At 32.7% G+C, this 14249-nt stretch overlaps 2 protein-coding genes across 3 annotated transcripts; one reads left to right on the top strand and one right to left on the bottom strand.

The window, feature by feature from the left end:
• Positions 1-986: 986 nt before the first annotated feature.
• Positions 987-2252, bottom strand: LOC137827098 (uncharacterized). The gene is made up of 2 exons (XM_090294175.1): positions 2154-2252; positions 987-1969 (listed from the first exon to the last, which is right to left on the bottom strand). Exons 1-2 carry the CDS (start codon positions 2250-2252, stop codon positions 1184-1186), a joined length of 885 nt encoding a protein of 294 aa, XP_090150301.1. The 3' UTR covers positions 987-1183.
• Positions 2253-5964: 3712 nt separating this feature from the next.
• On the top strand, positions 5965-13376 carry LOC137824266 (UDP-glycosyltransferase 87A1). 2 transcript variants are annotated; one of them, XM_068629826.2, is made up of 2 exons: positions 5965-6579; positions 12389-13376. In XM_068629826.2, the coding sequence occupies exons 1-2, from the start codon at positions 6084-6086 to the stop codon at positions 13264-13266; spliced, it is 1374 nt and encodes a 457-aa protein (XP_068485927.1). In that variant the 5' UTR covers positions 5965-6083; the 3' UTR covers positions 13267-13376. The 2 variants fall into 2 exon arrangements, with proteins under 2 accessions (XP_068485927.1, XP_068485928.1); XM_068629827.2 differs by having other exon boundaries at positions 5988-6579; positions 12392-13376.
• The last annotated feature ends 873 nt before the right edge of the window (positions 13377-14249 follow it).

Here is a 14249-nt window from a genome sequence, read left to right as displayed (position 1 = left end):
ATGAGCATTAGCTTGTTGTGAGATTTGCCTCTCTAAATCATCAATTTGAATGATTACTTGATTTTGGACCTGGAGCTGAAGATTATTATGGTCTTGTGTGTCGTGCGGATGGTAACGAAGTTGGAGCTGAAGGAGGCAATAACTGAAGCCCCCTCCAACAATGACTAACCACAAGTTCATCTTCATGAGTTGTACTATTAGACTTCCAGAGAAGAAGTATAGTAGATCAACCCAAAATCCGAGTTGAGTCAGATTTGACAAGCCAAGCGGCATGGTAGCAAAAGCAGCACAGGAGATAAGGCTGAATGCATCTGGTTTACCCTTCGCCGCGTTATCAAACAAAAAGGAAGAAACAGAAGTGACTATTAGAACCAAATATGCTAAATGAGCTTCCAGCCGGAGAGAGGTGGTGCTGGACCTTTTCGGTGAGAAGAAGACGGCAAGGCAAATGATGAAACTGAAAACAATGTAAAGAAGGATCTTCCACCAGGTCCAGTTTCCCAGTAAATGGTTGAAAGTGGAACTGAGTGCATAACAGATCACTCCAACAACTGATGAAGCAAGACATACAAGTCTCAGTACCATTGGTTTCTTCAGCCATCTCAAATAAACAGACTCCATTTTTATTTTTTACTACAGAAACCCTCACTGTGATCAAAGCTTTATACTCTTACACAATTACACAGACGGAGTCATAGAGTTAGAGAACCCACACGTGAGTCCCAGATACAGACCCCACACGTGTTAGAGACTGAAAATGGAAAAGGTCACTCTGCTCCCATTCTTATACGGGATTGTATATATATGTCATATTATTATGTTATTTTCATTTATAGCTAGAAAATTACTTAATTAATAACCCACTTGTTATTTTATAATTTATTATTAATTTATTTACACATTGATTTTTTAATTAATAAATAAAATGTATCTCCTATAAAACATAAAACCTTAACAAACATTCAGCTAATGATAAATCTAAGAAAAAATCAAAATCTCATGAATAGAATCTGAAAGGCTCGAGGATTGAGTTGGATTTGGATGATAACTGGTCTGGAAGGAAGGTGAGTTTTCTTCTTACTCGGTTACTCCTACGTATGTTTTCTTAAGGACAGGCTAGAAGGGTGAAACAATTCTGTGTATGTTAATTTTTGGAGGATTAAAGTTTTGTCATCGGTTCACGTCACAACACGGCTTTAAAGTATTTCTCCACGTGACTACAAACCATGCGAACAACCATCCGATTCTCCTTCTCAAGCTCCTTTATACAATTCATGAGTTGTTGTTGGATGATAAGACCATCATCTTGTGGATGTGAGTTGCTTTGCGTGAGTAGATCCCCATCTTCTAGTGAGGTAGCTAGAGTACTATCAACATCAGCATTAGCATGTTGTGACATTTGACTCTCTGAATCATCAACTTCAATGATTACTTGATTTTGGACCTGGAGCTGAAGATTCTCCCCTAGTGTGTCGCGGGGATAGTAACGAAGCTGGAGGAGGGAATAACTGAACCCCCCTCCAACAATTACTAACCACAATTTGATCTTCATGAGTTGTACTATTAGACTTCCACAGAAGAAGTATAGTAGATCAATCTGGACTCCGAGTTGAGTCAGATTTGACAAGCCAAGCGACATGGTAGCAAAAGCAGCACAAGAGATAAGGCTGTATGCATCTGCTTTACCCTTCACCACGTTGTCAAACAAAAAGGAATAAACAGAAGTCAGTATTATAACCAAAAATGCTAAATGAACTTCAAGCCGGAGAGAGGTGGAGCTGGACCTTGCCGGTGCGAACCAGACGGCAAGGCAAATGATGAAAATGAAAACAATATAAAGAAGCATCTTCCACCAGATCCAGTTTCCGAGTAAATGATTGAAAGTGGAACTGAGTGCATAACAGATCAGTCCCACAACAGATGAAGCAAGACATACAAGTCTCTGTACCTTTGGTTTCTTCAGCCAACTCTAGCCATTCACCCACCTCGAACAGAGAGCCTCCATTTTCGGATGAGAGAAACCCTCAATGTGATGAAAACTTTATAGAACTAAAATTTCAAGTTCAAAAAACTAAAACTAAAGGGAAACAAGTAAATTTAAACTCAACAATTCTTACACAATTAACACCTACTCATATAGATAAAACCCACACGTTTTCTGCTGGTGGTTTCCACGAACTTTCAGAGCAAAATAATTGTAGACTAAGGTTGTCAGAAAGAGTCCTCAATTCAAATGTTAGAGAACTCGCCATGTACCCGCATAACACGGTATTTTATAAAAAAAAAAAAATACAATAATAAAAAATTATAAAGATTATTTGTGGAAGGAGAAAGTTATTATACAAGAGAAACTGAAAATGAGAAAGGTAATACTCACATTCTTTTTCGATTTACACTTATCCTAATTTTTTTAAATTCTTTGTAAGGTTTTTCCCTTTTTAATAATATTCCATTTTTTTAAATTGCACGTAAATTTTATGAAATTTTAAACGTATATTTATACTCATAATAAAAGAGACTATTGTAATGGGTAAAAAAAAGTATAAAACTAATTTTAAAAGAAAACGAAATATTATCATATTTTTTACTCAAAATATGAAAATATTTAAGTCCTTTAATACATAAACTTACTCGTTCTTAAGTGTTACACGAACTATGTTTTTGAAATAAATAAAGATAAAAGTCTGACTTCTTTAATTTTGTCTTTTTTTATACCTACTTATTAAAATAAACTTTGTTTCTATATTACATATATATTATTCTGTTATTTTCATTTATCTCAGAAAACTACTTCTTAATAATCCAATTATTATTTTATAATTTATTATTAATGATTTAAATATTGATTTTTTAATTAATAAATCAAATATATGTCCTATAAAACTTAAAACCTTATAGTTAGTATTCACCAAATGATAAATCTAAATAAAAATCAAAGTCTCAACTATTAGAAATAGAAAAAATAACAAATTTAATGAGCCAAAATGCAAACCCTACAAAATTAGAAAAGGTAAAATACATAAGAAATTATTATAAAATATAATAGAGATGAACAAAAGAGAAAAAAAAAAAAGATATGAGAAAGAATTATATTTTATTTTTTTTACTTAAATCAAAGCAAAGAATCTGGATATATAAATAAGCAGTACATTCATTCTAAGTAACTAAAGAGACAATGTAAAATAAAAAGTCAATAAAGGCTAGACATATGTATAAAGAGAAATAACTAAAGATTAAAAATGACAAAATTAATATTAGTTTCTTTCTATAAGCCTTGTATCCATATTTTTTGTTAGTCCTTCGCAAGTTAGGAAGCAAATATTAATGAGACCTAATATGGAACAAATACTCTTGAAAGATTGGTAGTCTATAAAAGGTTAGTTTTAAAAGTTGATAATTAACTGTAATAATTGAGATATTTTAAGTTTGGACTCAATGAAAATTATCATTAGAACTTAATTAATCAGGGCAAGTTAAAATTATTGGAACCCTAAATTAAACACGATTTCATCATAAATGCTATCTTGATGTTCATCAAATTAATCTTTTTTAATTGAATCTTTTTTAATTGAATGTTACCTTCACTCCACTTAACCTTGTTAACAATGCTTACTGATGAAAAATGTTACAATTGTTACTTATGAAAATTGTTATAATTGTTAATTATCACTAAAAAAAATGGTTTTGACAAAACTTCATTTTTACATTACCAAGGATTAACATCTACGTTAAATCATTTAGCTGAGATTGTAGTTTCCACAGGCAAAACCATTCGTTGGGAAAGTGTTCCGTGGGTTTTTTTTAAACCCCAATAAAAGACTCTATTTAACAAAGGTTTTAAAACCCGTGTTAACTATCATCGATTTCAGAACCTTCATAGAATATAATGGATTTACAAAAACCTTGTTAATTACCATGGGTTTCAGAACCTCCATAAAATTTCATAAGTTTCAAAGCCTTAGTTAAATACCACAAGTTTGAAAATCTTCGTAGAATATCATGAGTTTCAAAACATTCATAAACTATCATAAATTTCAAATCTATGAACATTTATTTTTTTACTCATTTAAGCATTCATGTGTTTTTTAAACCATAATTGTTTACATCTATTATATTTCTTTATCTATGTTTGATAAAAAAAAACAAATAAATTGATATAACAATATCAATTGACAAGTTATATATAACTAAATTTAAATTTATGTATGAATTAAAAAACTAGAAGAAAATAACAAAATGTGATGAAAAATTTATAGAACTAAATTTTCAAGTCCAAAAAACTAAAGGGAAACAAGTAAGTTTTAAATAAATAAAAAATCCTAGTCATATAGATAGACCCCACACGTTTTTTTGTTTCTTCCAACATCTTTCCGAGAAAGATACTTGCAGTGGATTCCTCAAGTCAAATGTTAGAGACGTTATAAAGCGTGTTTAATTGTTAAAAAATAAAGATGATTTGTGGAAGGACAAAGTTTAACAAGAAAAACTGAAAATGAGAAAGGTAAATTACTCACATTCTTTTTCGAATTACACTAATCCTATTTTTTTTTAAATTCTTTGTAAGCTTTTCCCTTTTTTAATAGTATCCCCTTTTTTTAGATTGTTCGTAAATTTTCTGAATTTTAAAATTATATTTACACTCATAATAAAAGAGACCATGGTAATGGCTAAAAAAAGTGTAAAAGTAATTTTAAAAAACAAAAATGTTATCATAATTTTTACTCAAAATATGAAAATATTTCAGTCCTTTATTACATAAAATCACTCATTTCTTAAGTGTTTTCGTGAAACATACTATACACGAACTATGTTTTTTTTAAATGAATGAAGATCAAAGTCTCACTTCTTTAATTCTATATGTTGTATACCTACTTATCAAAATAAACCTTGTTTCTACATTATATATGCTATATTATTCTGTTATTTTTATTTATCGTAAGGAAACTAGTCCGTAATAACTCAATTATTACTTTATAATTTATCATTAATTATTTAAATATTAAAATGTATGTGTACATAGAAAGTTGTTGAAGGTCAAAATGAAGACTCAACATGTAGATAATGAGATTGTGTTGGTCAAGCTTTTGTGAGGTGGTGTACTATTGAAAAACAATGCAATATCTTAGATAAATAAAAAGGCATAATAAAATCTATTATGAAGTGAACTTACATCATGATATATTGATAATAAAATTTAATTCAAATTTCTATTATTATTTTTATTTTTCTTTTTATTTTGTACTATTAACTTATAGTTTCATTTTCTCCAATTATCCAACAAAATAATCAAACAAATAGTAATATATAACTGCATAAATTAAACAACTAATTTCCATATTATCCCTAATCATAAATCTTATATTAATTTTTCTAATTTTAACATATATTAATTTTTTTATTGAATAAATTATTCATCTTATATTTTTTTAATAAATATACAATATTAATTTTTAAATTTCACAAATAATATCTTCATATAAACAATCAATAATAACATATTAATCATTTTTTTAAATGTGAATATTAATATTAATATAAATAATAATATTAAAAACTATAGACTAAATTAAAAAAAAAAATCTCATGCAAAATTTGAGTAAATGGTAAGCGACTTGAATAAAATATAAGAACAACTGAAATCACATCATCTCTACATGAGTTTAATTCAAATAAGATCATATTAAAGTTTTATTATTCTTATATAACTTCAAACTTATATCACAAAAATTAATACACTGTCAATATTATACGACTTCATTTAAAAAAAAAATAGAAATAAGAGTAAGTGCAATCAAAATTGTGTTTCATACATACAATTTTTTTAAATGTTCTCTTGACAATTGAATCATACACTAAAAAAAAAACATTAATCAGAAATTAATTTTAAAGATAAAAAAAAATTACACCAAATGTAAAAAAAAAAAAAAAGTTACTGTTTTAATAGTCGTTATAGAGTATAAGAGAGACTTTGACACAACAAAGAACATTGAAGACTTGTATGTGAACATTGCAGAGGAGGGTGCAGTGATCATTCAATAGTCACGTGCTCTGCTCACATTGCTTGTTGCACTGTTCTTATCTCTATGGCGCATCTGGTTGAACAACCACCAACCATGGCCTGCCACGTGGTAGCGGTGCCGTACCCAGGACGAGGTCACGTGAATCCCATGATGAACCTCTGCAAGTTGCTCCTCTCCAAAAACTCTCAAATCCTGGTAACCTTCGTCGTCACCGAAGAATGGCTCGGCTTCATCGACTCCGACACCAAACCCGACAACATCCGATTCGCCACAATCCCCAACGTTATTCCATCCGAAGAGGGTCGAGCCAAGGACTTCGTCACCTTCCTTGAAGCCGTTATGACCAAAATGGAGGCGCCCTTTGAAGACTTCCTCAACCGTCTTCACCTTCCACCCACAGTAATCATATACGACACTTTCCTCTACTGGGTGGTTCGCGTCGCCAACGCTAGAAACATTCCCGTGGCGTCGTTTTGGCCCATGTCCGCGTCGTTTTTCGCCGTGCTCAAACACTACCATCTTCTCCGGCGAAACGGCCACTACCCTGTAAACGTATCAGGTCAGTTACCCTCACAAAACCATGTTTGAAAATTACCATGACTGTTCTAGAGCTTCACTCACCAATCTCTCTACAAGAATTAAATGTAGCCAGTTAATTATTTTTATTAATTATTATAATAATCATTAGGGTTGGTCCAATAGAACCATCTTCACCCTTGGAATTGTTTTTTTATCAGTTTGGCTGATGAAAGAGGATCTGCCCTTTCCTATTCCCGAAAAATCGATTTTAATTTTTCCACCCCCATTTTAGAAGAATTAAAAACAGTAAACAATTTGAATTTTTTTCATTTTTAATTCTAGAAGTTTTCGTTGAAAATTTACACTCTTTTTAAATTTACAATCTTAGCGTATGGTAGAGTTTCTTAAAATTTGTTTGAGCAACTTAACAATAAAAAATAATATTTTATTAAGTTTATATTTAAGTCTGAATTAACAGAATATAAAATTGTAAATTGTTAAAAGGACATATGTTGCTCGAGGCAACTTCTTTTTACTAGAGAAGCCCAACAAATGATACATTAAGTTTGTTTTAAAAATTGTTTGAGTTGTTTAGTCAAGCATATGTTACTTCAGAATAACAAATATCATTTTATCATGCACGACTTTTTTGTGTTAGTTTTTTTTTAGGTTTTTATAGTTTTAGATACAAAAATATGAACTTTTCCTTTAGGTTTTAGATGACCAAATCTTGATATGCTTATTTTCGTATAATTATGTTATGGTTATGATTTGCATGGAAATTAAATAGTACTAGGGTTAGCTTGGAAATTAAATAGTTTAGTTTTATGTATTTATATATTTCTTTATGTTTGATTATTTAGTAGAAGAGTGAAAAAAAAAAGCAATTTATAATTTTACGGTAAAAACAATAAGAGGAAAGTTAAGAATGGAAATTAATATAAGAAAGGAAATTAAAATTAAATTTGAGCATAATAATGTTACATTAGGAAAATAATTTATTTATGAGAGACCTACCACAAGGTAATCTTCTCCTTTGTTTTCTAAGTCTTCTTTGAGGGTCATATTTAGTAGCTTTGTATTCATCATTCTAACTGTGATTAAAGTTGTGCATGAGTCACACCACTTTTGCGTCGTGTTGGTCAATTGGGGGGATTGAAAGTCTTCTTTAGGTAACATGACTTCTTTATAATGAAGTTGCTTGCTTTATAATGAAATTGTCTCATGCAAGCACAACTTATCCAGGTTGGTAATGTTCCTAATTCTTTTAGGAATTGTCCATTTCTATTGGAATATGGTCTCCATGACCCACATTATGCAGCACAATGATCTTCCTTGCTGCTTAATTGTGTGTGACAGATTTCACATGTATTGAATTGTGATTGTGCGGTGGAAAAGAGAAAAAGGATAAAGGATAAGATGGAAGAAAAAGTATTATATTCATATTATAATGTGAAAGGAATACAAGTTATATATAGGCTCTCTTAAAACAGAAAAACAGAGTAACCGAATCTCATAAAACCCAATATTCCCCTCAAGCTTAGCGGTAGATGTTGATCAACCCAAGCTTGGAAATAGCATAAATAAAATCACCACGTTCAAGTGGTTTTGTGAGAACATCAGCAGTTTGATGGTTGGAGGAGATTGGCAGCAGCTGGAAAAGTTTGGATTGTAGTTTTTCACGTACGACATGGCAATCTATTTCTATGTGCTTCGGTTTTTGATGGAAGCTTGGATTGTGAGCTATATACCTTGCGAATTGATTATCACAATAGACAATAGCTGGAGTCTGGACCTTTATCTTGAACTCATTGATCAAATACTTCAGCCACTGAATCTCACAGGTTAAAGTAGCGAGGGCACGATATTCTGCTTCGGATGATGATCACGACACAGTAGACTGTTTCTTGGATTTCCAGCTAATCGGCGAATAGCCCAGAAAAACACAAAAACCGGTTGTTGATCACCTAGTTTGTGGACAGCTTGCCCAATCTGAATCACAAAAACCTTTAAGCTGGAGATCAGAACTGGCAGAGAAGAAAAGCCCTTGTCCAGGAGTTCCCTTAATGTAGCGTAGAACTTGGTGTGCAGCACTGTGATGTTCTGAAGTTGGTGCCCGCTGGAATTGACTTAGAAACTGGACATAATAGCTTATGTCGGGCCTGGTATTTGTAAGATATATTAGCCTCCCAATGATTCTTTGATAAGCAGTAACATCTTTTATGGGAATTCCTTCTCGAAACATGTTCTTTGTATCCTTCATCATAGGTGTGGCACAAGGTTTAGCAACAATTAGACCAACATCGTTGATGATGTCTAGAGCATATTTCCTTTGCGAAACATGAATGCCCTTATTAGATTTGGCTATCTCGAGACCAAGAAAGAACTTCAAATCGCCCAAGTCTTTTACTTTAAAAACTTTGTCTAGGTGTCGTGTAACTTGTTCTATGTCTGATATAGATTTTCCTGCAAGAATAATGTCATCCACATATACCAGTAATATAGTAAAACTGTTTTCAGAGTTTCTTATGAATAATGAATGATCATTAACAGATTGAGTGAAACCAATTTTGTTAAGAGATGAAGTAAGCTTAGCAAACCATTGTCGTCTTGCTTGTTTCAAACCATATAATGATTTTACTAGCTTGCAAACCTGTCCAGTTTTAACCTTGATGCCAGGTGGAGGAAGCATGTAGACTTCCTCATTTAGATCCCCATCCAGAAACGCATTGTTCACATCTAGTTGTTTAAGGTGCCAATTCTCTGTGGCAGCAATGGCAAGCAACATTCTTATAGTTGTAAGTTTGACCACAGGAGAAAAAGTGTCCAAGTAATCTATTCCTTCTAGTTGTGTATACCCTTTCGCGTATACCCTTTCGCGACAAGTCTTGCCTTGTACCTTTCTATGTCACCTTTCGCATTGTATTTTATCTTGTACACCCACTTACATCCAATGGGTTGCTTGCCGTGGGGAAGGTCAGTGAGAATCCATGTTTCATTTTCTTCCAAGGCTTTAATTTTCTTTTCCATGGCTTCACACCATTCAAGTTTTTGTATAGCTTCATTGTAATTATGCGGCTCTTTTCATTAGAAGATATGGCTAAAACATAGTTAAGGTGTTTAGTAGTTAGATTGCCATAATCAAGATATATAGATAGGGAATGAAGAACTTTACCATAATGATTTAGTCGTTTGGTGTCAATGTGACTAGAAAGTTGGCAATGATAGTCCTTGAGATAGCTAGGAGATCTTTTGTGTCTATCAGACCTTCGCAAGCTGTTTTCTTCAGTAATATTCTCCTCAGTTTGATCAATATGACAACTCTCATTCGTGTCAACAGGTTCAAAATTAAAATCAAAAGCATCAATTTGCTGATTACCCTTTTCTTTGTTACAATTATTATTTTCAGTATAGGGAAAAACAGGTTCATAGAAGTTTACATTTCTTGACACAAAAATCTCCTTATTATGAACATTAAACACAACATAACCCTTCATACCAGTTTTATATCCAAGGAAAATACATTTTCTTGCTCTCGGATCTAGCTTAGATCTATTTCTTTGCAAACTTGAAGCAAAACATAAAGAACCAAAAACCTTTAAATTTTGAAGATTGGGTTGTTCTTTATATAACAAATCATAAGGAGTTTGCATCTCGAGAACATCAGTAGGTATTCTGTTTATTAGATGTGTGGCATAAGTCACAGCATAGGACCAAAAAGCAACAGGCAAATTAGACTGAAATAAAAGACTACGTGTAACATTCAAAATGTGCTGATGTTTTCTCTCAACAACAGAGTTTTGTTGTGGTGTTTCCACACAACTAGTTTGATGTAGGATACCCAAACTTTCATACAACGTGGCACAAGCAAACTCATTTCCATTATCAGAATGGATGGCCTTTATGACAGTATTAAATTGATTATATATAAGAGTAATGAATCTACTTAAGGCATCCCTAGTTTCAGATTTTGCTATCATAGGATAAACCCAAGTGAACCTACTGTGATCATCCACTATGGTAAGAAAAAACTTGTGACCATGCATAGAAGCAGTCCCAAAAGGGCCCCATTTATCCACATGAATCATATCAAATATGTGTTTAGTACGAGTACTATTATGAGTGAAAGAAAGTTTGTGCTGCTTAGCATAATGACATACATCACACGGTTTATTTTCATAGAAACTACTATAAGGAAAAATGTTACTCATATGCTGTAAAACTCTATTAGATGGATGTCCCAGCCTGTGATGCCAAATATTCTTTGTAACACTTTGATCTGGATGATTCAAATTTCCTGCAGTATTGATAGTGACTTCATGCTTTGATGTATTTATAAGATATAATCCTTTGTTCAGCCTAGCACATCCAATCATCTTCAATGATTCCGCATTTTGAATCTGACAAAACTCAGAAGTAATAGTGAGTTTACAGTTATGATTTTTAACCAGTTTTTGCACAGAAACAAGATTAAAAGCAAATTCTGGTACATATAATATGTTATATAGGAAAAAGTTTTCAAATAATGCTACTGCTCCATCGTAAGCAACAACATGTGAACCATTTGGCAAACTAATGCGAATAGGATTTATTCTAGGAAAAGTCAAAAAATTATTTATAGAATAATTCACATGATCTGTGGCACCTGTATCTAAAACCCAAGATTTTTCATTGTTCTTACCTTTCGCATGTTCTCATCTGAAGAATCATTCACAAAATTGTTCACCTTATGCGTCGAATCTTTCTTTGTTTCTTGGATAAGTTGCATGATTTGATATATCTGACCTTGTGTGAACTGATTCTCGTTATTTGCGTCTGACTTATTTTCTTGCTCCTCTTCAACTTTCATATTCTTATCCATCACAACACTGTTTGTCACTCTTTCATTCTTTTCACCTTTTTGTTTATACCAAGGGGGAAACCCATACTTGAAATAACATTCATCTATGGTATGATTCAATCTGTGACAATGTGTACACTGCTTACCATTGTTTTGATACCTGAATTTTCCTCTTCCTTGACTAATGCTTGATTCTGGATGGGATCTTTACTGCGGCTAGTGTTAGCTTCCATCACGAATCACAAACAAAAAAACAAGAAGCAGAATCAAGAACAAAAGAAATAGCGGAAGCAGAGCGGGACTTTAACCCGCTCTGATACCATATTGGAATATGGTCTCCATGACCCACATTATGCAGCACAATGATCTTTCTTGCTGCTTAATTGTGTGTGAGAGATGACACATGTATTGAATTGTGATTGTGCGGTGGACGCATTAGATTATGCGGTGGAAAAGAGAAAAAAGGTAAAGGATAAGATGGAAGAAAAAGTATTATATTCATATTATAATGTGAAAGGAATACAAGTTATATATAGGCTCTGTTAAAACAGAAAAACAGAGTAAACGAATCTCATAAAACCCAATAATTTCGGTAAAATTGAAGGAAAATTACACTACTTTATTAAATTTTTCCACTTGATTTGTCTGTTAGTTGAATCTCTTCACATTCTCTTAACTAGGAAAAAATAGCAGAACTGTTTATCGGTCTGAAGTTTAAATTTTGGGATGTAAATCTTTTTTTAGCATTCAGATTATGAATTTGAATAGAGATTTTGTGAGTTGTGGTATATAAGATGGTAATTTTTCTATATATATGTCTTGCAATGGAACTCGCAAATTTTCTCCTTGTGTTAATATTCTATCTATCAAAATTGTGTAAATTTGTTCTATACTATAATATCATGTGTATCTATCTACAAGATTCTAAGGTTGATTTACTTTTTTCTCCACTCAATTTCTACATATCAGTTCTTGATGTGATAATTAAAAAGTAAGATATTTGTTGCAGAAGATGGTGAGAAACGTGTGGATTATATTCCGGGGAACTCATCAATTCGTCTGGCAGATTTTCCACTCAGTGATGAAAGTTGGCGTAGTCGAAGATTGTTGGAATTGGCTTTGAATGTTATACCGTGGGTGCAGAAAGCGCAATATCTGTTATTCCCCACCATATATGAACTTGAGCCTCAAGCCATTGATGCTTTGAAAGCAGAGTTCTCTATACCTATTTACACTGTTGGCCCTGCCATTCCTTGTTTTGCCAATGGCCACATTGATGCCTCTAAACATGGCTACTTTCAGTGGCTTGACAACCAACCCTCTGCCTCTGTGTTGTACATTTCTCAAGGGAGCTTTCTTTCTGTTTCCAATGAACAGTTTGATGAAATTGCTGCTGGTGTGGGTGATAGTGGTGTTCGGTTCTTGTGGGTGCAACCCAGAGAAAATGGTAGGTTGAAAGAGCTGTGTGGGGATAGAGGACTAGTTTTGCCATGGTGTGACCAATTGAGGGTGTTGCAGCATCCTGCAATTGGTGGGTTTTGGTCTCATTGTGGCTGGAATTCTACTAGAGAAGGTGTTTTCAGTGGTGTTCCTTTTTTGGCATTTCCTATATTTATGGACCAACCCCTTAATGGTAAGTTTTTAGTGGAGGAATGGAAGGTGGGGTGGAGGGTGAAGAAGGAGGTAAAAAAGGACACTTTGATCAGAAAAAATGAAATTGCTAATCTTATAAGAAAATTCATGGATTTTGATGGTGATGAAGTGATGAGGAAAAGAAGCAGAGAGTTGAAACAGTTATGCCACAGTGCAATTGCAAGTGGGGGATCATCAGAAACTGATATCACTGCTTTTCTTTCAAATATATTACATGGTGCCAAGCCAAAGTAGGAATGTTGGCTTTATTTTATACCTGCAGTCTCTGTTTTCAGAAAACTTAAATTCTGTACCAGTTCATGTTATTCTCTTATCATATTTAAATACACTTTTTTATACTGAAATGATTTAAATTTTACAGCAATGGATAAAAGAAAAGAGAGGGAAAAAATGGAGTAGTTATGGTTTGTGAAAATATATATAAACTAAATAATGTACATGAGAGTGTATTTGCTTCTTAAAATTCGTGTAACGAGTTGATGGAATGAGTTAAAGAAGGGTTATATTTCATAGATTTTAAGGCATGATTAACTCTGAATTTTGTTTATTGTAGTTTTGGACATGACACATAGTTGATTGTTGTTCATTTTTCTGTAACAAGACAGTAATATTTTCTGGATATTGATGGTCAGCTTGTAACATGCACTCTATTTTCGTTCCTCGTTCAACAAACTAAGATTTGGTTCTTTCAAAAGTTGTCTTCACAAGAGCACATATGGGTAACGATCGTGCTCCCTTTAATACAAAGTTCATGCACTAAGCTAAATTTGTTGTCATGTGGTCATACCTCTCCGTCATATGCTTGTGTCAATTTTTTCGAAGGTATTTGATCTATCCAGGCAAAAGCTTGTTGAAATTGTGATCTTAGAGCCAACAACTTTACCTGAACAATTGGTTGTTTTATTTCATAACCTGTGAAATGTACAAAATTAAATTATTTAAAGTGATTGTGTTGCAACAAGAATAATCAATATAAGTCAATTAAATTGATATAAATACTCGTGTTTATTAATTGTCTCTTCGCCTCGGCATTTTTGAATTTCTTATTGAAGTTAGATGTAATGTGGCGTATGCAATATACTGATAGGAGACCATGTCCTTCCCAAGCTACTTATGGAGATTTTAATGCTGATAAAATGGCCTTTCCTCTATCAATTATCATGCAGATATTTTGTTGTGGTATGACATGTGATCGCAACAGGCGGAAGAACTAGATC

Source organism: Phaseolus vulgaris, chromosome 8 (assembly GCF_051622355.1).
Source record: "Phaseolus vulgaris cultivar YP4 chromosome 8, ASM5162235v1, whole genome shotgun sequence".
Lineage (NCBI taxonomy): Eukaryota > Viridiplantae > Streptophyta > Magnoliopsida > Fabales > Fabaceae > Phaseolus > Phaseolus vulgaris.
The sequence above is the reverse complement of the archived record's forward strand: the minus strand, read 5'-3'. Positions and strand labels throughout refer to the sequence as shown.